General features: G+C 45.1%; 1 protein-coding gene across 3 annotated transcripts in view; it reads left to right on the forward strand.

The window, feature by feature from the left end:
- Nucleotides 1–25,778, forward strand: part of LRP8 (LDL receptor related protein 8) — a 1,041,819-nt gene that overhangs the window by 914,796 nt on the left and 101,245 nt on the right. For all 3 annotated transcript variants that reach the window (XM_085602589.1, XM_085602587.1, XM_085602588.1), the window contains 4 exons: nt 1,002–1,143; nt 3,349–3,501; nt 13,772–14,068; nt 24,367–24,435. In XM_085602589.1, the coding sequence (XP_085458715.1) occupies nt 1,002–1,143; nt 3,349–3,501; nt 13,772–14,068; nt 24,367–24,435 (661 nt within the window). The remainder of the gene's footprint in view (nt 1–1,001; nt 1,144–3,348; nt 3,502–13,771; nt 14,069–24,366; nt 24,436–25,778) is intronic.

Genomic DNA, 25,778 nt, shown 5'->3' on the forward strand with positions numbered 1-25,778 from the left:
GCTACTGTAGACTGCCCTCAATTTATAGAATTAATTTTAGGGAAGAGGAGAACTGCATATAGGACTTGCACAGATCCTACTGTGCATATACTTGCGAAGCAGGTCACAAGATGGTCGTCTCAAAAGAACAAGTCAGTATGTTTCCAGCTGACGTACAGAGGAAAAGTTCAATCTAAAATATACGCAAACACAGCGGTCAGTCATCCCAATGTAGGCCTGGGCAGAATTTCACCTACGCAGGAGTAATCCGAGTCAATTTGGTAATGCCACATTACACTTTAACGTGGAATTAATGATATTACTCTTTAACATGAAATTACTGATAATAACGCAATTATGAGTAAAAGTAATTTGGGGGGAAACATTCTACAGCGAGAACAAATTTAGCGAGTGCGAGAAGCTGCTAGTGCTCGCTATTCGTATTCTTTCGCATTTAGAGCTATTTCTTAGCACAAAATACATCCTCACGTCCATTTTAGACCGAAGGCACATTTTGCGCTTAGAAACTAGTGCCAAATGCCGGGAGTAAGTTGGGGGGAAATCCTACCAAAAAGGCACATTTAGCAAGTGCAAGCAGCAGCCCACTCTTGCTGTTCATGTTCTGTTGCATTCAGCGCTATTTCTTAGAGCAAAAAGCATCCTTGCGTCCATTTTGGACATGGGTGGCCATTTTTGCATTAAGAAAATGGCGCTAAATGCAGAATTACTCTTTTCACTTAATTCTACGTATTCTTGCTGATTTTTGGGGGAATTCCATGTGATTGCACTTCACAAGTTACGCCCACCCCTAAAAAGAAAATGTAGATGTTTGATTGAAGGTCACTTCTTCCTGTTTTGATTGGTAAGGGAATACATGTAATAACTTGATTTTACAGAGACATAGGTTTTTTTTGTGCTTAATGGTTTTCTGTATTGTTCCTATTGTAGGTCAGTCCTTGCCATATATATTGATGGGGCACATTAGTGGTCACTTTTGACGGTGTGTCTATTTCAATCTGCAGGATAAAGTCTTTTGGACTGACCTCGAGAACGAAGCAATCTTCAGTGCTAACAGGTTGAGTGGACTGGAAATCTCCATCGTGGCAGAAAATTTGAATAACCCTCATGGCATTGTGATCCTACATGAACTGAAGCAACCTGGAGGCAAGCATCAGAGTTACTATTAACATTCCTCCCCTCCTTAGTATCAACACATTTTAGAGTATTTCCTAAGCTGTGATTTTTCCATTGTTGACGCGTGGAGAAAGGAATTAGTTTAAAATATTTGACTGTAGTTCGCACAGGTGATGCTTTACGACACAAATTAAAGAGTAAGATGTTGTGATTCATAAACCTAGACAGTTGCATCAAGTCATCAAAGGATGAAGATTACTGTCCTTTTCAAAATCCCTCTCTACCCTTTATTCTTGCTTGACCTGCACAACCACACACTCTCTCATGGGTATATGATGGATGGTCTCTTAAAAGGTGCCAGTAATTCACTTTTAGTATTAAGGGTGTTTTGTAAATTTGTGTTCTCTGATCTGTCCATAAGGTCAACAAGATCAGGGTTTTTTGTTCTTTCACCCATCAAGTGGCAGATTCCTTATACTCTATTCCAGCCTCTTCTCTTGGAATGGAAAAGACTTTTAAAAGGGTTCTTTGGAAATACCTATATTTGAAATGACAGATTTGCTAATGAAGGTCTTCTGCAACCGTTTGCCGCCCAAAAAGCACGTGTGCAAAGTAGGCTACTCTTCCAATTTTCTAGAAGGACTGACAAAATAATCCCTTGTGTTGTATTTTATTTTTGCCCCCTAAAATATTGAAGTAAATAACACATTGAGAATGCAAAGGGTATGCAAATTATCCACCATCGACCAAAAGAGCCTGTCTTTATGGAAAACATCCTGTTTAAAGGTTGTCCAGGAGCATTTAAACAGAAGAGCAATCCAAATGAAAAGCAAAAGTGTGAACGGTTTGTCTGTGTGAGCAGTGTCTACCAGAATGGGACCCATGGACCTGTCTGACGGAGGAGTGAGCGGTCCGCCTGTGTAAGTGCATGGTGAGCAGTGTGCCCTTCTGAGTGCAGGGTGATTGCTGAGCCTGTGTGAGCACAGGGTAAGCAATGAGCCCATTTGAGAGTTGATCGATATGTGTCTGGATGAGTGCTCGTGGAAGGGTGTGCTCGTATGAGTGCAAGGCAAGCACTGTACCTGTGCAAGAGAACGGAGAAAGGTTTGTCCATGTGAATGTGGGTGAATGGTGTGTTTGTGAGAGTAGTGTGCCTTTGTGAGTGCAGTATGAGTGGTGTACCCATATGAGTGCAAGAGAAAAGATCTACCTTTATTAGCTCAATCTGAGAGTTGGCCAATGTAAGTATAGGCTGAGTTGTGTGCCCAGGTGAGCGAGTGCCAATCTGAGTCAATGGTAAGTGGTGTGCCTGTCAGCCTGAAGGGTAAGTGGTGAGCCTGAGTGAATGAAGGGTAAGTGATGAGCCTGACAGAGTGACGGGTAAGTGGTGAGCCTGACGAGTAATGGGTAAGTGGTGAGCCTGTCTGAGTGAAGGGTAAGTGGTGCGCCTGACTGAGCGAAGGGTGAGTAATGTGTTTGTGTGAGAACAAAGTGAGAGGTGGGCCCTCGTGAGTGCAGCATGAGAGGTGTACCGATGTGAGTGTAGAAGGAGTGCTTTTGTATGAGTGCAGACAGAAAAGCATACATGCCAACCCTCCCGATACAGGTGGGAGACTACTGATTTCAAAACTAGTCTCCCGCCTCTTGATTCCTGCATTCATAAACCCAATTCTTCGGAGGGCTTCAGCCGGGACTCACTGATGTGGTGGGACTCGTAGTATTCACTGCCAGTAACCAGCTCCTGCAGGCCAATGCACAACATTTTTGTCACGCACTATCTGTCTGCCATGTATTGCTTTCTCGTATCTGCATTTTTCACATCCGATCCTGCAGCATCACTCATTCAAGTCCCATACATGACAATAGACCCGATTCAGGCCTCAATAGAAGTCAATGGGAGAAAAACAATTTCCTGATTCTTCTTACAAAGTCTCCCACTTTCCTCTTCTAAAATGTTGGCATGTATGGAAAAGTGTTTTTATATTGTGCAGGACGATAGGCGTACCTGTGCAAGTGAAGTGTGAGAGGTCTTTCTGCATGAGTGCACTGCGAGAGAGGTATCTTTACTTTCCTATGAAAAAATTCATACTTTTGAACTTTGGTCAATATGTTATATAGTTCAACTGTTATTCGGGATGTCAACGTCTCATGAGCGAGCAATTTTATTCTAGTCAACTACGTTTTTCAATTAAAAATATCAATAATCTGACTATGTGGTATTGGTATTTTGAGCAGCGCCTGACTCGTGCCTATCGGGATCGCAAGAAAATGGCGGCTGCGAATACCTCTGTCTCCCTGCACCTCAGATCTCGCTCCATTCGCCCAAGTACACGTGCGCATGCCCCGATGGGCTGGAGCTTGCCCCCGACATGAGGAAGTGCCAAAAAGGTAAAGGTCATTGCATGTTTACTTCCGTTAGTCTCCTTCGGGCTGTTTTCCATCCCCCCCCAGCTAGCAAGACTGTTTGTGTGTGAATGATATTTTAATTGCAGTGGTAAAATGTGTTTGTACTTTCAGCGTTCATTCATACTTAAAGACCAGTTATCTTTTATTGTGTTTCAGAACATATTTTAATTAAAAGATAACATTACGTCTACATTAGCATTAGAGTGAATTAAACATTAACATTTCAGGAATTCCTCCAAACAGAGAGATTCAAATACATTCCTCCTTGGCTCATCCTTACGTTTTTTTATATTTACCTCCAACTTGTGGAGCACCGGCATAGCCTCGTATGGCTACATTAGCATTCATTAACGTAAATTACCACGCTGCTTATAGTTTTGTTGACAGGGTCTCTAGCTTGCAAAACAAGCAGCTTAAACACACATTATACAATAATCAGAAAGTGCCACGCGCAAGGTTTACAAATGGGTTCACATAAATGTATTGAATATCAGATTAAACTTGTACTAATCACTTTCTTTTGATCCATTGCTATAAAACTGTCACATTTGAGTGTAACAGAAGAGTTGGGTTTGTGTGATGGTCCATAACTCAGTGGGTGGGTCATTTGTCCCTGAAGGCAGCGCGGTCACGAATATTTATTTTGTATGTTTTTATTTATTTGCATGTTTATTTATTCATGTGTTTGTTGAAAGGTCTTTATATAGTGCTTTTAGTACTCTGCAGCTGCTTCAGAGCACTATTCAGTGTAGCATACATGTAAATATTCTAGAAAAGGAAAGTCAGTCAAGGATTTGTAAAGCACAGCAAATTATCCGTGAGGATCTCAAGGTGCTGGAGTTGCTAACTGCTTCGTGGTGATCTGTTCATTGGCACAGACAGGTCTTGAGTCCGGTCCTGAATTGCTGGAAGCATGAGGCGGTCCTGAGGTGCAGGGGAAGGTCGCTCCAAGCTCGGACTGCCAAGTGTGTGAGCAGGAGCGTCCTCCGATGTTGCCTCACTGGATCCGGGAGGTGTCTGCAAGCAAGAGGGAGGGGGTCGTAGGTTTCTGGTCGGTTGGTGGAAGCTCATGCACTTGTTGATGTCTGCTGGTCCTTCGTTGTGCCGAGCTTGGTATGTGTGAGTCAAAATCTTGAACTGGCATCTCTCCAGGACCGGGAGCCAGTGTAGCTTCTTGAGGTGGGGTGTTATGTAGATTTGTCTGGGGAGGTCAAGGAGGAGTCTGACCGTTGAATTTCGTATTGTCTGTAGTCTCTTCAGGAGGCGTCCGCTCATTCCTACGTAAAGCGAGTTTCTGTAGTGCGGCCTGCTGATGACCAGGGTCTGCGCCACGGTCCTTCTGGTGTTGACTGAAGATCTTGCGGAGCATGCGCAGGGTGTGGAAGCAGGCGGATGAGAATGTGTTGACCTGTTTATTCACAGATAGCTTGCTGTCCAAGATGATGCGGAGGTTGCAGGCATGGTCTGTCGGGGTGGGGATGGGCCGAGTTGAGCAGCCACTATGCGTCATTCCATGGCGAGGTGTTGTTCCCAAAGATGATGACTTCCGTCTTGTTTATGTTGAGCTTGTCCTTCATCAAGTTGGCAACGTTCATCATACACCTCTGGAAGTTGGCTCTGGCGGTGGAGGGGTCTTCTGACAGTGAGAGGACGAGCTGGGTGTCGTCGGCGTAGGAGATGATGTTAAGTACGTGCGATCTGACGGTGTTGGCCAGGGAGATCATGTACATGTTGAAGATGGTGGGGCTGAGAGACAATCCTTGGGGGACGCCAAGGGGAGATTTAAAAAATACTAATTGGGAGAATGTATTTCCCCCATTGACCTCTATTGAAGACGAGGCAATTTCAGGCGGGAGAAGCCAAAGCAAGGCAACTTTTGGCTTTAAAAATCGGGAGTCTCCCACCTGAATCGGTTCTGGTGGCATGTATGGTATAGGGATGAGACAATTGTGCGTCATTTGGACTAGTCGAGTGCTGAATTTGCCTGGACTTCAAAAATAGAGCAGAGTGTACTTGTGTATGCAGGTTCCTTTTGGTAATAGAGAAGCAAGAAGTGCAGTGCTTAGTTTCAGCCAGTGGTTTCAGGTGGGCCCCCCCAGCACTCATTTTTTGGAAGGAGCACTTAATTTTCCTAAACAGACACTAATCCTGAGAAAGAGGGAGAAAAGCACAAAAGTGCAAAAGAAGGAGCAGGAAAAAGACGGAAAAATAGTGACAATTGGAGAGAGCCGGGATGAAAGAGAACCACCAAGATTGAGAAAAAGAGACTTGGAGTGTTTGGTGACTGGTTAAAGAGGCATGAGGTGGAATCAAGAATAGACAGCCTTGGTATTCGGCACCCTGACCTTTGATAGAGCCGGTAGTGGGCCTCTGAGCAAACATTTGGCCCCAGCACTTCTTGTGACTTCTGTTGAGGTCATGAATACAGCAATTCTCAGAATTCAGTGGGCCCCTCAGGGCCCTGATGCACTGCACCTGCTGCATTAATGGCAGCTAGCCTGAAGCGTGTTGTAGAAGGATCTCTCACCCGCCTGACCAACCTCTTGTATGGTTTGCTAGAGAGGTAGGCACGTCCAGTAATCTGATATGTGTCAATCCGGTTTTAAGATACAAAGGTCCATGCTCTCCAGTTCAGATGCAAAGGACCCACACACAAAGTGTAATGAAAAATAAGTTGGGGGGAAAAAAGTAAATAAACTGGATCAGTGATGATGTTGCTCGATCTCTTGGCATGTATAAACTTCAAATAATGGGTTCCCAACAGTTGTAGGACTCCTCAAAGAAGCTATTTAACATTCAGCTTCTTAAAATTCTCAAACTCTGTTGATTCTTGGTTGGATCCTAGAACTGTCTTATACAAAGCTGTACCCGGTACTGCGAGTTTACTACACCAATGGCGGAGCAAAGAGAGCTGCCTGCCTCTCAGTCATTATGTGATCAGATCTCCCTGTTCTTCGAGGAAAAAATCCTCAAAATTCAGAAAGATTTTCCAGCCGGCAACTCCAACCCCGATCCCCTCCCGACGAGTAGCTTAGCCTCTATCTCTACATTTACATCTGTATCGCTAGATATGACTCTCATGGCTATGGAAAAATGTAAATCTGGGTCTCCGTTGGATGCCGGTCCTCCATCAGTCCTTCACAAACTGTCAGAGGTAGCAAACCCCATGATTAATCAAATTGTCAATTCGTCTCTCAGTACGGGCGTTGTCCCAGCTGACTGGAAGTTGGCACTGGTTAAACCACTTAAAACAAATATATATATATTGATCCAGCTGTGCTCTCAAATCTTCGCCCTATCTCACTTCTACCAATTTTGGGTAAAATCACGGAAACTTTTGTTTTAAAGGAGCTCACAAAATTTCTGGAAGAGCAACATATTCTTCATCCATGCCAAGCGGGATTCCGGCCCAAACATTCTACAGAGTCAGCCCTTATTGAAGTTTCCGATTCCCTGAAAATGATTGCAGATAGAGGCAGGAGGGGGGTCCTGATTCTGTTGGATTTGTCAGCTACATTCGACACAATCTCTCATGACATTCTTTTGAGGCGTCTCGAATGCAGCGGCATCTCAGGTATGGTGCTGAGATGGATTCAATCCTTCCTGGCCTCTCGGAGACAGGCTGATACCCTTGGTCCTTTCCTCTCTTCCGAACGACCCATTTCAGCAGGAGTTCCCCAGGGATCTTCCCTAAGCCCATTACTTTTTAATGTCTATATGGCTCCTCTCATCACTCTGATTAGATCATTCGGGATTGAGGTCCTGTCATACGCAGATGATACTCAAATGATTATCTCTTTGGAGAACGACTCCACGCAAGCTGAAATGAAATTCAAAGTCTGTTTGACCGCGGTCCTTCAATGGATGTCTACTAATCATTTGAAGTGTAATACGGACAAAACAGAGATTCTTCCCATAGGGATGGACACCTCTTTCCACCCGTCTAAGTGGTGGCCCGATGGAGCAACCCCACCTCCTGAGGTTGTGAAGGTAGCCAGGAACCTAGGAGTCCAATTTGATAACTCCCTCTCTTTTCTTCCCCATACCAAAGCAGTCGCAGGAATGTGCTTTGGCCTAATTAAAACCCTAAAAAAATTCTTCAAGTTTCTCCCTCTGTCTGCCAGAAAGTCCGTAGCAGTGGACCTGATACTCTCTCGCATGGACTACTGTAACGGACTTCTGGCTGGAGTTAATAGATCAGTTTTAAAGAAGTTCCAGGTGGTACAACATGCTGCAGCCCGCCTGGTACTTAAACTCCCCAGAAAGTCCTCAGCATCTGCCGCCTTGAATAAACTCTATTGGCTTCCAGTCCCCAAAAGAATTCTTTTTAAAATTCTTCTTGTTACATTTAGGGCAAAGATGAAGCTTGGTCCCAAATTTTTGGCGGCACGTTTCACTCCATATACCACTACTAGGCCACTCAGATCTTCCTCGGCAAATCTTCTTAAATTACCCAACTTTAGATATAAACTCAAAGGCGCAAGAACCCTAGCCTTTTTGGGTGCCAGAGCATGGAATAAACTGCCAGCCCAGATCAAACTTTGTAATACTGAACCCTCATTCAGGAAAGATCTCAAAACCTGGATCTATGGTATTTCGGACGACTGTTGTTTTGCCCTGATCTAATCACTCTCAGTAAGTCAATTTCTTGTTCTTTCACCATCGTATGACGTCAGCGCCAAGATACTCCTTGCGGAGTGATAGCTGCGCTTTATAAATACAATCTCAAATCAAAATCAAATCAAGTTTGAGATTCTGTGAAATGGCTGCTGTTTTTGTTCGCCTCTGTATTAAAAACATCAATAAACCAGAGTTACAAAAAAGAATGCTGAAACCGCAGCCGTCCACAATTGTTAGTGCTCTTCCCATGTCTTGTAAGGCGGGAGCGCAGTAGCAAGGGACCAGCAGACAAGAAAGCAGACTAAAGAACACATCTTCACAGCTGCACAGTACAAACCACTTCTACCCCCATCATCAATAATGCAGGCTGAACAGCAAGGCGGGAACGCCCAAAGGAACTGAGATTGTTTTGTTTTTGTTCTTGGAAGTTATGTGTTGCAGTGATTTACAAATGCAAGACAGTGCTTAATTTGAGCTAGTGGTTTCCACTGCCCAACATCGGCACTTAATCATCAACACCAGCACTTTTCATGAGCACCAGTTAAGGATACATTCATTTACGGGGAGATTACGTGATTTGCCCAGAATCACAGGATATTGAGCCCACGCTGCGACTCAAACCTGGTTCCCCAGCTCTTAAGTCTGCAGCTCTGACCATTACGCCACATTCTCTTCCCCCCCTTTCATGGTTAGTAGTCGGTTCTGTTTTAGTCGGTGCTAACAGGAGAAATGGACTGGGTCAAGCTGCCTCCTGACGAGAGCCCCGCACTTAATTTTGTTTTTACAAATGAACCACTGATGAAAGAGTTTTGAGAATTTCCTGTTGCTGAAGATTTTTACATGGATACCATTTCATTGAAGAAACTCAATTATTTTAGATAATTAGCAACCTATCTGTGTCCAAGACTTTCCAACTAGAGGTCTTTTGTAGTGGTTCAATATCTGAAAGGCAGGACGAGAGAAGTCATGACAGACAAGCAAGGTGATGGTGAGAGTGTATTCGCCTTCTCCTCTCTCTCGTGTTCTAAGCTGCTCCTTCTCCCTGGGTGGATCCCTACAGGCAAAGGGCTGTCAGTACCTTGAAGGTGTACAGCCCACTGAGCCTCGGTTATATATGTTTCATGTGGATTCCGTGAGAAAGGATAAGTGTGGACAAGGAGAATAAATGGAGAACTAAAAACTTTATTCGGGCAGTTACGGCCATAAGAGTACAGATGATAAAAACATTCCATAAATAGGTATAGCAGCAATATATGGAGACATTGAATATTCGCAAGAAAAAGGCAAACATAGCGCCTGTCCGATCTGCTTCTAAACATTCGTAGCACGCCACTTTCACATCAGGCTCTTTCCACAGCCAGTTTGCAGGTGTCTCTCCGGTCACTCAGAGCACACTCAGCTTGGACCTTGCGCCACATGCAGACTACATGCACCTGTTCTGCTCAGTGCACATATTACAAGGACTACACCTGAACAGTAAGCTTTGCTCTGCTCACCAGACCTTCGTTAAGTAATGTTTGCCCCGGTCTTTTTGTTATATTTGCTTTCTTCACCCTGTACCAGGCTTAAACAACTTATTTGGATTGTGTAAGTGTGCATTGCTGCAAAGTGGTGCTTAAAAGACATGCAATAATGAAGGCTCAGCAGCCGATATTCAAGTCTAGAACCAGGTCAGTAATTAAAAACACTATGTTTCCTGGAGTCTGCTGGTGCTGAGTCTTAAACGCCATCCCCGAGAGTCTTCTAAACTGAGATGGCCTTGCTACCGTCCTGCCGCATGAGCCATTTCTGTTGTATCTCTCCTGCTTCTGTATCCGACCATCTACAGCAGAGTTCTCCTAAGTCGGTCCAGGATATTTAGCATATCGCAATTTAGATAAATGTCGCTTTCTTAAAAATCTGGCTTGGATCCGGCCCGCCAGGACCGACTTTGGTGAACCCTGCTCTACAGTGCTGAAGTAAAGCAGTTGGTCAGTCATGAGCCCATGCCCTCAGATAAATCACTCATGTTGGGAAGTTAGTTGTGATTTCCTGAAGACTTGGATGGGGGTTGCAGATGTGGGTCAAAAGATATGGGAACAGGCTTTTGGGCCTGGAAGCTGCTCCTCTTCTTAATGCCCATGGAAGTTAATTCACCAAAGAACCAAAAGTAGCAGAAAATACATCCTACAGCCTTTAATTGCTGAAGATACTACAGGATTGATGCCTTGTCCCACCCATTGACCCCCAGCAGCTTCCCGTTGAGGACTTCGAGGAAGGACAAGAAGTAGAATTTGGATAAGTTAAATGAGAGTCTCTGAGCTCTGTTCTTTTCTTGCCGCTGACCTCTTGACCCTTGAGTCTCAGGTTGGCAAGGACCCTGCCAGAGTCAAGTAAGAGCATTCACCAGCTACTACCTCTAATTGACCTAAGTGAATAGGAAGCTTGGAGACCGATAGCAGGCCAGTGGTGGGGAGAAGTGGAAAGCAGAGCGCAGGGGACGTTGGCAATAAATTGCTCTAATTATTGAGAAGAAGTATTGATCATCCTATTCAAGCAAATAGGGCAATCCACGCAGTTGTCACCGGGTTTTATGGCTTGTAAACATGTCACCGGGACTTGTTGGTTGGCGCGGACTGTTCCCTTTTTAACTGGACGGCACTTCATTACTGCTGGTCGCAAGAAGAAGCAGCTGTTCTCAGTGTAAATCTCTCTTGTGAGGTTGGCGACGTTCCATCATCTGCGGCAGCGGTTATTGTGCCACCAGAGCGGCTTGTTGGACTGATCGCTTTGCAACGCACAGCTGTCCGTTGTTATTGACCGGATAAACTAGGTATAACAAGGCTATAAATTATTTAAAGGCGTTTGGGTGATATTATAAAACCACAGGACTGTAGCCGAGTAGGTTTTAAATGTCACCAGACGCATAACAGTATCAATGTATGGACATCTCGGGGGTAATATATAGAACCATGTCCAAAATAATGTGTTGTATATGTTAAGTACATCTTGGCTCATGTTTTCAAATTAAAGTGCGTCTCTCGTTTTAATTGGTCAAGTAGTGCTTTTAAGGAAAGAGATGGGTACGAGAGGGCGGGGCTTTTGAGACAGAAGAATAATGCTTATGGCCAGATGAGCGCCCCCTTGAGTGTTCCTGGCTGCTCAAGAGTGTGCATGTCTTCCTTAAACCCTAACAGTTATCTGCAGTACTTCGGTGAATTGTGCGCTGTTGCCTGGATACAAGTATCTCTTTTACCTAGTCCTGCTGGTTCACACTGACATCCTGCACCCACAGCCACAGCACTGGAGGCTTAAAGACTCTTCCCTAATATCTTAGACTAGTAGACCAAAGCCGGACATCTACCTATGGCTCTTCAGGGAAGTGAGAAGGCCGGTAGAGTTGGGGAGGCACAAGTCCTGGAATCTGAATCCCATCCTAAACTGATGCTAATCATGCAAGGCATATTTGCCCACCAGACCCACGTCATCAGACTCGCTGAGAACCAACCCTGTTTTTCTATCCAGTGCTGAGTTCTTTTTAAAAAATGGAAAATAAGTAGTGCAAAAGTGTGAGTGGGCACAGGAGGCAGGGAGTGTGATGGGAGAGAAGCACACGAGAGAGAGCTTGCACTCTGAGGGAGGCAGCAACACAGAGCGCATGAGGGCAGGTATTTTGCAGGGTTTGAGAAGAAAACTGGTGAGAAAGCGAACAGAAATAATAGGCCCCTAAAAGTGAGCAGAAGCAGGATAGAAGCCAGCCTGTCAGAGAGATAGTTAAAAGGCTGTGGTCCAGGAGAGGGGCAAGCTGGGACAAGGAAAGCCATTGAACTATATGTAAACAAATAAGAGTGACAATAAGGCCAACCAATGATGAGCAATAGGCGGGCTGCAAGTCCCTGTAAGTACTTGATAAAGCCACAATAGGTCTTTTGCAATGAGATTGCTTTGCTGTGTGGAAGGCTAGACCTAAAAAAGGAAGCTCAATTCCTCACCTCCCAGTGGATTGCTTTAGCTTCTGGGTATGAACAGTAAGTAGGAGTGTATTTTCAGAAGGGAACTGCAAGCATTTCAAACCTGTGCAAAGCTGCCTGTTCTGGAAGGCAATGTACTGTGCACTAGATGAATTTGAATGAATGTCATCTTTGACATGCCTGGTGTCATTTGCAAGCGCCCAGCAGCATGTGACCAGCAGTAATCCATTATGCATGTTCTGCAGTCCCGCCTTAGACTGGCCATCCAGGATCCTGGCAGGTTGCTTGTTTGCTGTCAATCTTAATCGCATTATTGGTTCAGAGTTTTGCATATTCTGTAGTAAGTCAAATATACCAAATGGCAAAGATAGAGGCCCCAGTAGTGATCTACCCTCTAAGGAATCATGTGCTATCACCTGTCCAGTTGTTTATTGATGACGAAGGGTTGAATTTTGTCTAGGCAGTGACTGGGGTGCAGCTTTTCTTCAGAGGACACAGCCAATTTCGCCCTTTCATTCATCGGGCCAGGCATTCTCTGGAGGATTCTGTCGTTGAGGGATACATTTAGAAAATGGTAAAGTGCCTACAATAGATCATACTAATTGTGATTCAGTGCGCATGTATTTGTACAAGTAATTCCTCCTTTTAGACTAAGGTTTAGTGGGAGAGACGCCCAAGAGATGCTAGAGGGTTTTTGTAATGTGAGGAAGATGCTGTAAAAAAAAAGAAACCATAATTCTAATATGCTTCCAATATTCTCCAGTAACGTTTCATGAATGAATACATTAGGAAGCAATTTGGTTTACAAGGAAAAGAGAGAAATGTGGAGAAAGACAGCAAAATATTGATTTGAGATATTAAGAGTGCACTTGAGCATGTACATTACGCAGATGAATTTCAAGCTGTGGCAGCCGGTGATTCTAGCAGGGAGGGGGGCGGCCACACACGCACACATATACACTCAATCACTCACACCCATGCATTCACAAACACGCACGCACACACACACACACACCCCTATTCACAACACTCACAACAAATTCATGCATTTATACATACACACGAACCAAACATTAAAAAACATAAACCTTACCTGCCCTGCGTCTCCCAGACTCAGACGTCGCAGGAGGGTTGGGATTTAGGCAGCAGTACCTCCCTCGTCACAGAGTGGGATGGGGTTAGTGAGACTGCTGACCCCACCCCACTGTGTGACGGTGTCACTGATTGACGCTCTGCCCTGGACACTTTGGGGCTTAAAGGTAAAGCGCCCAGGTTCGAGGCAATCAGTGACACTCCCTCTTCGTCATGAGGGAAGGGCCTCAAGGCACTTTCGCCAGGGTAGGAGGTCACGCCGACAAGCCTGTCGAATCCTTAGCCTGGCAAAGTTCAGCTCCGGCAGCCAGGAGCCTGCGCATTTAGCACATGTCCAGCTCCTGGCTGCCTGACCCGAGCAAGAAGAGTGTCAGTCTGACCTTTGCTCAGCCTTGCAGATATGCTTCTTCTCCAGAAAAAGGTGATGGGGCATGACCCCTCTGCCCGAACAGGTGGGCCACGGCTGGCTTCAAGTCTCATAAATTCAAGTTATAGACACAGGAACAGAGGCTTTGGCAGATGTATGATTACCTTGTTTTTTTTACACAAATAGTAATTGAAAATATAATGTTTCTTTTCTAACTGTTCAGGTGCATCAGCGACAGTTCCAGTTGTCACGACTGTGCCTACTACAACTACTACTGTGACTACAGCCATTACCACCACAACTGTTGCTCCTACCACTTCCACCACCGGTAAACCTACCTCCACTACTTCCACTACAATCACAAGTAGCACAGTGAAGTCCACAACAACAACTACTCCTCCTACAAAATTTGATGCAGTATCGATACCAAAAGCCCACATTCCTTCGCACTCACCAACTCGGCCAAGCCATGCGGACTCCAAGATTGTGACAACTGCAAGCAGCAACTTATCTCAGCACTGTAAGTAAATCAGTTGACAAGCGCCTGACTCTCTTCTTGGTGTACCATGATCAAAGTACCAACACTAAAGCATGTTCATGGGTCAACAGTGAGCTCTTCAGTTGCCTGTGTAAATGTAGGTGCCCTGCATCTCCTCTGATATCTAAATGTGGATCATGCTCTGAAATATGGATGTTGTCGGAGAGATAGTCTGGAGAGTTTGATTATACAGTGTTACTAATCACAAAATAGCATTTTAATTGGACGTTGGCACGATTGAGCATACAGGGCAGTCTACTACAGTGGGGGAATGGGTCAGATTGTTTTTGGTTCATGATGAGGCCAGCAGCTGCATGCAGGATTCTTATAGGAGGCTAAGGGCTGCGGCATTAGGGTGCTCAGTGGATAGAGTATTGCTACTTTTTACTTAGGAGTGGGAGTCGGCTTCGGCAGTGGATTATAGTTTCCAGTAGGTGGCCACACCACCCTATGACGTGAAAACTTACAAATAAATGTAATGCTGTCTTTAGGGAAATTCCATTTCCAAAGGGATTGCATCCTTCTGCTTTAAAACCGTTTTTACATTCACCAGCCTCATTCAGTTATGGAACCTGTGCTGCAAAAATCAGCCATGCAGGCTAAGGAGGCTAACGGGTGGAACAGCCAGATTAGTGGCAGGTGAGATGCTCACAGCCTTGAGATGAACACCTCTGTGTACAGAAAGTTTGATTTCTCGCTTGCCACAGTGTACACAATGTTCAAGCTGATAAATATCAGGATCAGCCGAGCATTTCAAACAGTAGATAGCCTTTTGGGCCAGTAGCAATTAAAGGTGGTAGATAATCTCATCAATATCCTTCAAATTAGAAATGGGGTTTCTGGTTGGCTAGGGTACGCACCTAAGCCAGGCAGAACCAACGACTCTATTCAGGTTAAGTTATTTACACACCAAAGACAACCTGTGCTCACCCCCTTGGTAGCTTGGCACAGGGCAGTCAGGCTTATCCCCAGAGGCAATGTGAAAAGCGTTTGTGCAACACACTCACACCAGTAACACAATAAATACACCACAAAAGAGACTCCACACAGGATTATATAAAAATATAGATTGTACATAAAACATAGACCGACATGACATAGATCATAAATACTGCACATACTATGCAAATTCTGAGATCATGCTCATTATCCTGACAATGCAAGGCAGAATGACCTATATTAGAACATCAGGGCATGAAATGTAGCAGATTGGCTAAAGGAAAGAAACAAAAATGCATAAATCACTAAACATCACTGTAGCACCTAAATCACAAAAAGTCTCTACAAGCCAATCAGGACGAATCCCACTTAGGTACAGGAATCCCTGCTGTTAGTGGAGCTACAGTAAATTGTGTGAGCCTGATGGGTAAGGAGACATTTAGCAACCAAGCGATAGAGCACAGGCGGCCTGCACTCTTTTTAGGCAGTTTATGGTATTTGTAGCACTTAGACAGTACAAGATCAAACTCCCTGGGGGGGCCTCATGCTGAGAGAGAGTCCTCGAATGCAATTTAATTACTACCTCTCGGGGCTGGGAATGCAGTGCGTGCTAGAGGGCAACCTGTGACACCATTCAGGCCTCTCAGCACCTTGGCGACAATGCAGCAAGTGTAAAAGGAAGTGGTAGGTTATTTGTGGCCCCTTTTGTCCGTGTAGGCAAATGCGGCATGTCACCCACCAGTCAGCCCAGAACTGTAGTGCGGGACTTGCCAGGGGAACACACACGTTGGAGGACAAGCAGCCCAGCTCCCTCACTTCAGTGGTAGGCCCTGGCAAAACACCAAGCAAAATCTCCGTCGGGCACCACTCTAGTTGGAGTCTCCTACGGAGGCTGGGCCCCGCCCAGAGGTGACGTCAGCGTTGCTAGGCAATGCAGGACTCCAGAGGTTTCCTTTGGCGCAGCCGAAGAGTGGTGCGTGAAAACACGCACAGGCTACAAGTGGAAATGCTTCAACCACACTTAGATTTTAGAAATAGTAGCGCTCCCCATGCTCTCGTCATCTCTGATGGTGGTAGATCGCTCACCAAGGCGGTTCGGAGGCTTGCGCCTGCTTTGTCAACGTGGCGCAAATCAGTCGAAGTGCGTAGTAGAGCCTGCCCCAAAGCGCTCACATGCATTTGATCCTGGTGATCAAAAAGTGCCTCACATGCGGAGGACACTGGTGGGGCACAAAACATGCAGGCAGGCCAGCACAACAATGCCTGTGCAACAGTAGAGGGAAAATCAGCCCTTTGTGTGAGATCAGGAAACAGCCTATACAAATGTACAGGGGCATAGCTTCAGGGAGGTTGGGGTGTTACACCCCCCCCTAATATATGTATTCTCTGATTTATAGTTGGGGACAGGTGCTTTCAGTTGGGTATTGTGAGCTGTCAGTCTGATTTCAGCCAAATATTTACATACACACACAGACAAAAACACACACACACTCTCTCACTCTGTTTTGAAAGTCCTCCAATATATTGGCTATTTAACAAACATTTCTGTTTTCTCAGTACTCCTACCAGCACGCATTCCTCTCCCTTTGCACTGCCCGCAGGGCCCTCTCATACAGCCTGCTTGTCGTATTATGTATTTAAAAATGATATGCCAGCCTGATTGTAGGAAAATCTGTAGCTCACCCCCGATTTTACTGACCAAGCTACGCCCCTGCAAATGTAAGTGAGCCCCACCGCCCTCTCTCCCTGCTCAGGAAGATTCTCAGTATGCAGATGCCTCTCGTGTCACACCCAGCGCTTCCTGTGCTCTGGCTCTCTGGAAAGTATGCACAAATTGTAACTGTCATTTTGCCCTGACGTGGATTGGAGTCAGGCTGCAAAACACTAGTTATAAGCACAGAGAAATTCCTACAGACTTTAGGCTCTTTTACTTTAAAGCAAACATCAAACAATGACTTTGTCTGTTTGGATGGAGTTTTAATTACCCATTATTGTTTTGAAAAATATTTTCTTATTTCTCAAGTGTTCAAATTACAAAAAGGAAGATCAATTATTCCAATGACATCAACAAGAAATTTAACATGAATCAAAATTACATTTAAACAATTCGCCAACAAACATTCGTAGACAAACAATGAGATGTAACATCATTACATGTAAGATTTTAAACAACACTTAAATTGTGCAATAGCGATTCTTAGAGTTATTAACAAAAGAAGTGCCTAACACAGGGAACGGGTTTATACGTATGCGCTGGGGGTAATTTTTCAATCCTTTCCTCTCAACAACAAAGTGTTTTTAATTCACAGTTCCTCCGTGTTTGCAAAGTGCCAATTTCAGAAACCGTTGTTCGCTATGAAAAAGAATCAGAGTACCGGCCAACAAATCGTCAGAGCAGATATTTTTCCATTACGCACCAAAAGCAGTTTACGCACTCAGTGGCAATTAAAACCGGTGGTGGGCCACCACAAATGTGGGAACTGTGCTGCCTGTGATTCTACAATAGAAGGATCTGAATTTATACACCATTCCACTAAATGGCGACACTCTGAGTTTACTAATTTCAAGACTAAAAATGTCGTGTATGCTGTACTTTGTCCATGTTCTAAACTATACATTGGCAAGACCAACCAACAGATTAATCAACGCATCACACAACACCATTACAGAATCAAAAAGAGAGTTGTAACTGCCCCTATATTGAGCATTTCATTGAGAAATACCATAGTGAAAAAGATTTTAAGTGGACAGTGTTGTTTGCCCTAGACACAACTAGACGTTTAGTAGACATTGACGCAGCTCTACTGCAGAAAGAAGCTTATCTCATACTAAAATATAATTGCACCGTCACAGGCCTTAATGGCAAGACAGAACTGAGAACAACTTAAAAAGTAACTACATATCCCACAATGCATTGACGGGGATGAACAAAATGCTTGCATTCCAATTGGTTGGGCAAGCACACTACAATTCCCATGAGCGTTAGCGCATGAGCGCGTGCATTATGGTTCTAACGTGAAATGCCCTGCATGTTTTCAACTCTGTGATCGACAACACAGTGTAATTGACACAAAGCCACAGAAAGTAAGTGCGGTTTTCGTTTTGATCCCGCTGTTGGTTTTAACACATAGACTGACGTTGAGCTCTTGCTAAAAATATGCGTTTACCCATTCCAGGAGATTAAAACGCTACGGATGAGCTACATGCCCCTCCAGCACCGGCGCTGCCGAAATAAGGTACCAAACGAGCTTTTCTATAATGCACAACACAGCGTTTGATAACGCTTACCGTGTAGACAACGGTCTTGACAATTGGCTGTCTTTCCGTTTTGCAGATAAATACGTCCATTGATTAAGACGCAGACCATACCCGTGTTGATATAGATAGATTGGAATTTATCGTATGACTATTTTGAGACTAGTGAATGACGGGCACTCGATGTCTTACACCAGGTAATTTCTGTTGATCTAGAGTGCTCAATCTCCTAAGGGGGATGTAAGAGCTTCTTTTAAGTTACCTTACACTTTTTTTCACATCATTATTTTGTAGAAACACTGCAAACATTGACACCAATTAAGATGGAGCCCTGATGAGAGCCCCAGTAGATTCAGCCTAAGTCTCGAAACGTGTTGGCATTTTGCAAGCACGGAGGAACTGTGAATTAAAAACACTTTGTTGTGGAGGGGAAAGGATTGAAAAGTTACCCCCTGCGCATACGTATAAACCCGTTCTCTGTGTTAGACACTCCTTTTGTTAATTACTCTAAGAATTGCTATTGCACAATTTAAGTGTTGTTTAAAATCTTACATGTAATGATGTTGCATCTCATTGTTTGTCTACGAATGTTTGTTGGTGAATTGTTTAAATGTAATTTTGATTTATGTTGAATTTCTTGTTGATGTCATTGGAATAATTGTTCTTCCTTTTCGTAATTGGAACACTTGAGAAATAAGAAAACATTTTTCTAAAAAATAATGGGTAATTAAAACTCCATTCAAACAGACTAAGTCATTGTTTGATGTTTGCTCTAAAGTAAAAGAGCCTAAAGTTTGTAGGAGTCAGGTCCTTTTGTGTTTTTGATTATTAGTACGGCCCTACCTGACCCCTGTCCTTTGGGCCTAACCCCCTTTCGTGCTGACACTTTCTAAAAGAGGCATTTCTTAAAAAAAAAAAAAAAAAAGAAGTAATGTAAAATTTAACTACCAGGATATGCCAGTCAGTTAAAGCACATGTCCTACCTTTTACCTACACAGCCCCCTGCCCATAGGGCTACATAGGGCCTAACTTAGGGGCGACCTATATGTAGAAAAAGGGGCGTTTAAGGCATGGTAAGTAGTTTTAAATGCCAAGTCAATGTGGCAGTAAACTGTGCACGCAGGCCCTACAGTGGCAGGCCAGAGACCAGTTTGAAAGACTACTTCTGTAGGTGGAACAAGCAGCACTGCAGGCCCACTAGTAGCATTTCATTTACACGCCCTGGGTATATGGGATACCACTGTACAAGGGACTTACAAGTAATTTAAATACTCAAAACAGGTGTAAGCCAATCATACCAAGTTTTAGGGGAGAGAGCACATGCACTTTGCACTGATTAGCAGTGGTAAAGTGCCCAGAGTCCTAAAGCCAACAAAATGGTCAGAAACATCGGAGGAGAAAGGCAAAAAGTTTGAGGATGACCCTGCAGAAACGGCCATTTCCAACATCTGGTCACCCAGTTGTTTCCCACTGTCTTCCTCCATCTGTGCTGATGTCACAAGAAATTAAAAGTGCCTGAGCACGGCTTATCTTGCTAGACACAAGTGCCAGCGGCAGCTCGGACTCAGTGTTACGCAAGCTCAGGAGAAGTAGTGCTAAGTTTCTGAGGTTGAAGTAACATCTATTACCCCCTTTAGCCTGGCGCAGCCTCTCTCTGTCTGCCACAGTGCCACTGGTCCTCTGTCACAGCGCAGGGCCACAGTGTTTTTAACCTAACTGAAAAAAGCTAACAAACACTGGCAATGCCAATAGGTCTGGCTTTAGAGGAATGTCGTATGGTAATGTGATGCATTCAAAGAACATAGCATGTGAATGCATATGTCTTTGTGTGGAAGCAAAGAACTGTAGAATAGGTGAAAAGGTGAGGGGACAATTGAAATTTCAAGCCAGACCTAAATATCCATGTAGTTTAATCACTGCCCTCCTCCCGACTGCTGCTGCCAGAGAAAAACACTATAAATGGTCTCGTTATCTAACTTCAGTAGCTCTACAATGTCATAATTGTGCTCCTAAACGTTCAAGCTCATGCAACTGGATAAATAAACAAAATGATCACAGCTGTGTCGCAGGTAAGTACTTTTTTGTGGAAGCACACAACTTCTGTCCAATCAAAGTATGTACTCCTGGCTCCCAACATGTAGGCGGAGCCAAAGCCCCTCTCTAGTGTTTCTCACATAATTGTCTTGTGACAGCTAAGCTGTCAAGCCAGGCCCTAAAAACAAGCTCACTCCTATAAGCCAAGTGGAAATCTTAATAAAGCAAGTTTCACTGAGTGAAAAAATGTTTATCTCTGGACTGTGTGCTGATTTCATTACCTTTTGTTACAAATAAGATAAAGTGAAAAAAGCATGCTCTTCCAAACATGAAGATTGACATCCGCGAGCATCATGAGAATTGAACAGCATTAGCCTCCTTGCTGGGGCTGCCAGTATAGAAAACGGACTAAAGGGGAGAATTGCTAACATTTTTAATAAAGGAAATGTGTGCCACCCATTACAACAGGACGATGCATCAGTTTGCATAAAACAGGTTCACGTTAAGATGCTCAAACCACTGTGCACTGCAGCAGGAGACAGGCTCATGGAAACAGTCTTTCACAAAGCAGTGATTTGTGAAGCTTCCTATGACTTCCCTGTGAATCCCAATATTAATAATGAATAGTCTCTGACACAATATTGGTAAGCCTCATCAGGTTCGGGTTTAAAAGAAGCAGAGTCGCTCCATTGAAGGCAGATTGTTTCCCTTTCATTGCGTCAAGTTTTAAAGCAAATTTCCCCAGCAGATTAGAGGGAGGGAATTATCATCTCCGATTCCAAAGACCTGCTGAGAGATTGTTGATCCATTGCTCTCTGCGACTTGAAGCTGAGTACACTTGACCCAGCACCACACTATCTTTTTGGTAATTGTCCGGCTCAATGAAATCATGACAGAGCATTTTTTAACATACATTGCTGCCAGAGCGTGGGGCCCTTCTGCAAGTTAAACCATACAGGAAGGTGCATATAGGATGCTGATGAAATCCCTTAAATTTACAGCTGAGCCTTATCCCAAAAGGGATGACTCCTAGTGTGGTCGTTGGTCTTACCAATGCAGAGACCCACGGTACTTTGGTTCTCTAGAACTTCGGCCTATTCTTTAGATTGCTTGCTAAGTCCACTAGGGGGCGCTTGAGGGGTTGCCCCTTGGGTTGCTGTGTCCTGTTGAGGCAACAGAACAAAAGTGGTCAGAATAGCTGGTTGTGGAAACAGGTAGAGATGGTGGGAGGAGGCTCAATGGGGGCAATGGGGATGCGAGATAATGGTGCCAGGGTGAAAGATGGTGGTGACGGGAAGCGGGAGGGTCACTGAGGCCTCTCTCGTGACTCCCTGTACAGCACTGGGTTTCACTTTCATTGCATTAGATCGTGGGTACTCGCAAACATTTTCCCAGGGACCAAAACGTTTGATGTGTGATATGGGTGAGGGCCGCTGTTGGGACGGGAAGTCTCCTGCATGTCTCTAGAGAGAGTGCTTCCCCTGCCTTATGCTAATCTCCAGGCAAGTCACTCAAAGCTACTGTATGGTTTCTGGATCCCTCCCTCAGTAAGCATGACAATCATACATGTCCACTGAGGGTCTCCCTGTTTACATGGATTGAGACCCTAGAGCTTGGCTCTGAGGTCGAGGGGGCATGCCTAGTGCACCCCTATTTTTCAGAGAGTGGCTACTGCCCTCTCTATTAAGGCTGTGGTAGACTGACAGTGGTGGCAGCAGTAAATGTATAGTCAGCAGGGGTGAGTCACTAGGCACCCTCCTGACCACGTCTGTGCAGTCTGCCATGCCTGTGGTCCTGTTGCCTTTGTCTACCTGACATGTGTTTGAGAGCCCGTGGGTGTACTGAGGAAGAATGGTGAGCTGTGCCAGTGTGAGGAATGTGAGCTGTTCCGCTGGACAACCCAGCTCCCCCGTGCCCCTCCCCATTTCCTTGGAAAGGCCTGGTGGGCTGGGGTAGACACTCAGCTCTTATCCGGGTTTAGCTGCACTAACTCTGCTAAGAGGACCCTCCCCACTGGTCAGTGCCGCCTGGGCTGGAGTTAATTAAAATTCCTCTTTAGGGATGCACAGGCTGGTACCAGAAAAACATGGAGGAAAATTGTGCATGCTTTAGCCATGCATTGAGCATGCCATGAAGGGTTTGTGCTTGGAGGTGTATTCAGGATGCAAACGTAGCAGACCCTCTGATTGGATGAGCCTATCAATCAGAGGTGATAAAAGTCTGGCCTGAGTGGTCAGCTGTTGTTCAAGACTGGTCTATGACTGAAGAGGCGGCCACACCAGGTCCGTCTGAAGATAGCCAGGCGCAACGCGCAGTGTGAAGGCCGGAGATAAGACACTGTTCACTGCCTCTGGAACTAAGGCAGTTTTCTCTATGACGGATGGTGTCTGCTGCCAAGAGTTCAGTGAGAATCCGGGGCATCAGCAACAACAGCCGCATTGATGCCAGTGGGGTGGCAGTCGGGCGGAGGGGTTGGGGTGATTGACGGTGAGGTGGGTGTAGGGGAAGCATAGCATATACATCTAGTGGCTGAATAGAACAATGTGAAACCAGAAAACCTGGGATTATTCCCGGCTTCCCCACTTTACCAAATTGTGTGATCCTAGACAATTGTGTTATTTCACTTTCCCTCCATTCAATTCATTATCACATATAAGAGGACCTCGAAATAGGTGGCTTCAGGATGTGCTCTGTACAAAACCTTCTCCTGTGTTTGATGAAATAAACTATAATGTTATCCAGGCCACCCAAAGAGTTCATATAACACCTAACTTGCCTCTTTGGTTTACTATTGTCATTGCTGCCAGGGTAGAGGGAAGAAATAATGTTTCTAAATTCATGCTTGAAACCTATCACTTTTAAATGAATACTTCTAAGTGCACTGATATAATCAGTTGTACTAAGGTGAAAAGGTTCTGCATGTTATTTAAATACACTTTTTGACTTTTGAAGAGGCTATCATATTTTAACTCTTTTGCTGCAAGATGTGTTTAAAAATGATGGTGTTTCTAAAGTAAAGTACTGCAGGACTCCTTGGGCACATATTTTCTTTCATACCAATAAACCTTTATGTGAATGCTTGCCTGGCTACTTAACATCTTTGTATTGTTCGTGCTAAATCGAGTGGGCAGCAGTCCAGTGCCCCTATTGACCAGAGAGCTGCATGTAAAGGCCAGAAGGGCCGCACGCGCCTCCCGGGCCGTACTTTGAGTACCAGTGCAACAGATCGCACAGCATTGGGACTGCCATCTCCTGTGCTGCCTCAAGGGGGCCAGTCGCTGAAAGCTCGAGCCAGACCTCCAGGCTGGCTCTGGCTCAGCTCGTAGATCTGTTGGAACCTCGAGCTCAGGACGAGCCGAGCCTTCATGTGGCTTCTGCCTGCCATGCATGCTCTGCCCTCATGCACAAAGAGGTTAGTAGGGGATACACATATATATCCATTAATGGCTGATTGTGCAACGTGAAACCAGGAAGCCCGCATTCATCGCCAGACTCTCTTCCCTCTTGAAAACCCATCTATTTAAAACCGACCTGATTGGCACCTCGGGTCCCCTTTTACTGAAACCTATCCCCTTTCCCTGCTTTTCATCCCTGGTCACTGCGAAATGACCGAACAGAATTGGTTCATCACCTGCAAAAAGAATGCATTGTATGTCCACTGTTAATGGCAAAGCGCTTCTCTGGCCATGTGGTTAGGTTGGCACTATATAGATAAAATAAAAATATCTGCATAACCGTTATCCCGCCAGACGAGCATCCTTTGGCAGACTGAATGATAACAGGTCTAATGCCTCCCCTAACTGTATCCCTGCTTCTCTTGTGCCTTGTGCAGATGGTTCTCTAACTGTATCCCTGCTTCTCTTGTGCCTTGTGCAGACGGTTCCCTAACTGTATCCCTGCTTCTCTTGTGTCTTGTGCAGACGGTTCTCTAACTGTATCCCTGCTTCTCTTGTGTCTTGTGCAGACGGTTCTCTAACTGTATCCCTGCTTCTCTTGTGCCTTGTGCAGACGGTTCTCTAACTGTATCCCTGCTTCTCTTGTGTCTTGTGCAGACGGCTTCGACGCGTTTGGTCTGGGGTCTACAGTTACCGCCGCCATCATTGGAATAGTGGTCCCCGTTGGTGAGTACTGATTAATTACGTCACAGAGCGATTAATCCTTTTTGTCTCATGTATTTTGTTTGGCTTCCATTGCTCATTCAGGTATGATACGATGCGTATTCACGGTTTTTAAATTGTTACAGACTGTTTATTTTTTAAAAAAACACCAAGACATGCTTCCTCCTGTGAGAAGGGTTGTCTTGTGATTCCTTTACACTGCTCAGAACACATACCTCAGGGGATTCATCAGGATGATGCACGCAGTGGTCAATACATCGAAGGAGGGTGCACTTTATAGCACAGAGTGCAGTGCACTTTAAAAGAGTGTACGTGGCTTGGCTGGTGGTGCACACACCTGTGGTGGGCAGAGCATTGTGATATTTTGATCTATTGCACATTATGTAGTACCATAAACCACTATCCACTGACATTTACTAGGTAAGCAAGCATTGGCAGCGCCAATAGGACTGACCCTTGCACAGTGGTGGCTGGTAGAATTTGAAACTGGTGAGGCGTATGCAGAACCTCATTGACAGATTTCTAACTCTATCCTCGACTGGGCGTTTGAGTTGTGTTCTAAACATAACAGAGGCCATCTTTAAACTCAGTTACTCAGATTGAACAGCATTGCAAAACGTGTGCTGGCTTCCCCTTTACATCAGGTAAAAGAAAAAAAACACGACGAAAGTGAAATGGGAAATACATCTGGGATAAAGAAGTCAAGTCTCGCGCTCACAAAGACTCCTCTGTCCATAGTTATTGGGCAAGTGCGACCCTTTTTCAGTTCTACACAAACACCGTCAGCATTATTTATTTTACAATGCATATAATTCTCCGATTCGCGGCACTTCCCGGTCGCGGCACTTAATATTCGCGGGGGGTGGGGGGGAAGAAATCGGAGGGGGGTGTCACAGGGGAGGGGTGGATGTAAAAAGAAAATGAAAATGAAAAGTTAACTTACCTGACCGGGTCTGCCTCTGCTGCTCGGCCGGTCCCGCGCCGTCCCTGCTGCTTCTGAACACAGGAACTTGCATGCTGCTCCCTCCCCTCCTGTAAAGCCAATCACAACGCTGCAATGGCAGCGTTGTGATTGGCGCTGAGTCCGGGGCAGCGCCCAGCCGGGCACCAGTAGGGACGCCATTTTCTCTATGTAGGCTGCATGCAGCCTACATAGAGAAAATGTAGAGAACGCATGACTGCTTTGGTCGGCCCCCAGGGCCGACCAAGCAGTCTGGGCACTTAGAGTGGTGCAAGCCACTCCTACCTGGCCCGCCCACACGGCCGCCCCCAAACAGGCATACCCTCCCGCGGGAGTCCCGCCTCCCCCGAACCAGGCATACCCCTGACGTCTGCTTTCTCGCAGC

Source organism: Triturus cristatus, chromosome 4_2, assembly GCF_964204655.1.
Source record: "Triturus cristatus chromosome 4_2, aTriCri1.1, whole genome shotgun sequence".
Lineage (NCBI taxonomy): Eukaryota > Metazoa > Chordata > Amphibia > Caudata > Salamandridae > Triturus > Triturus cristatus.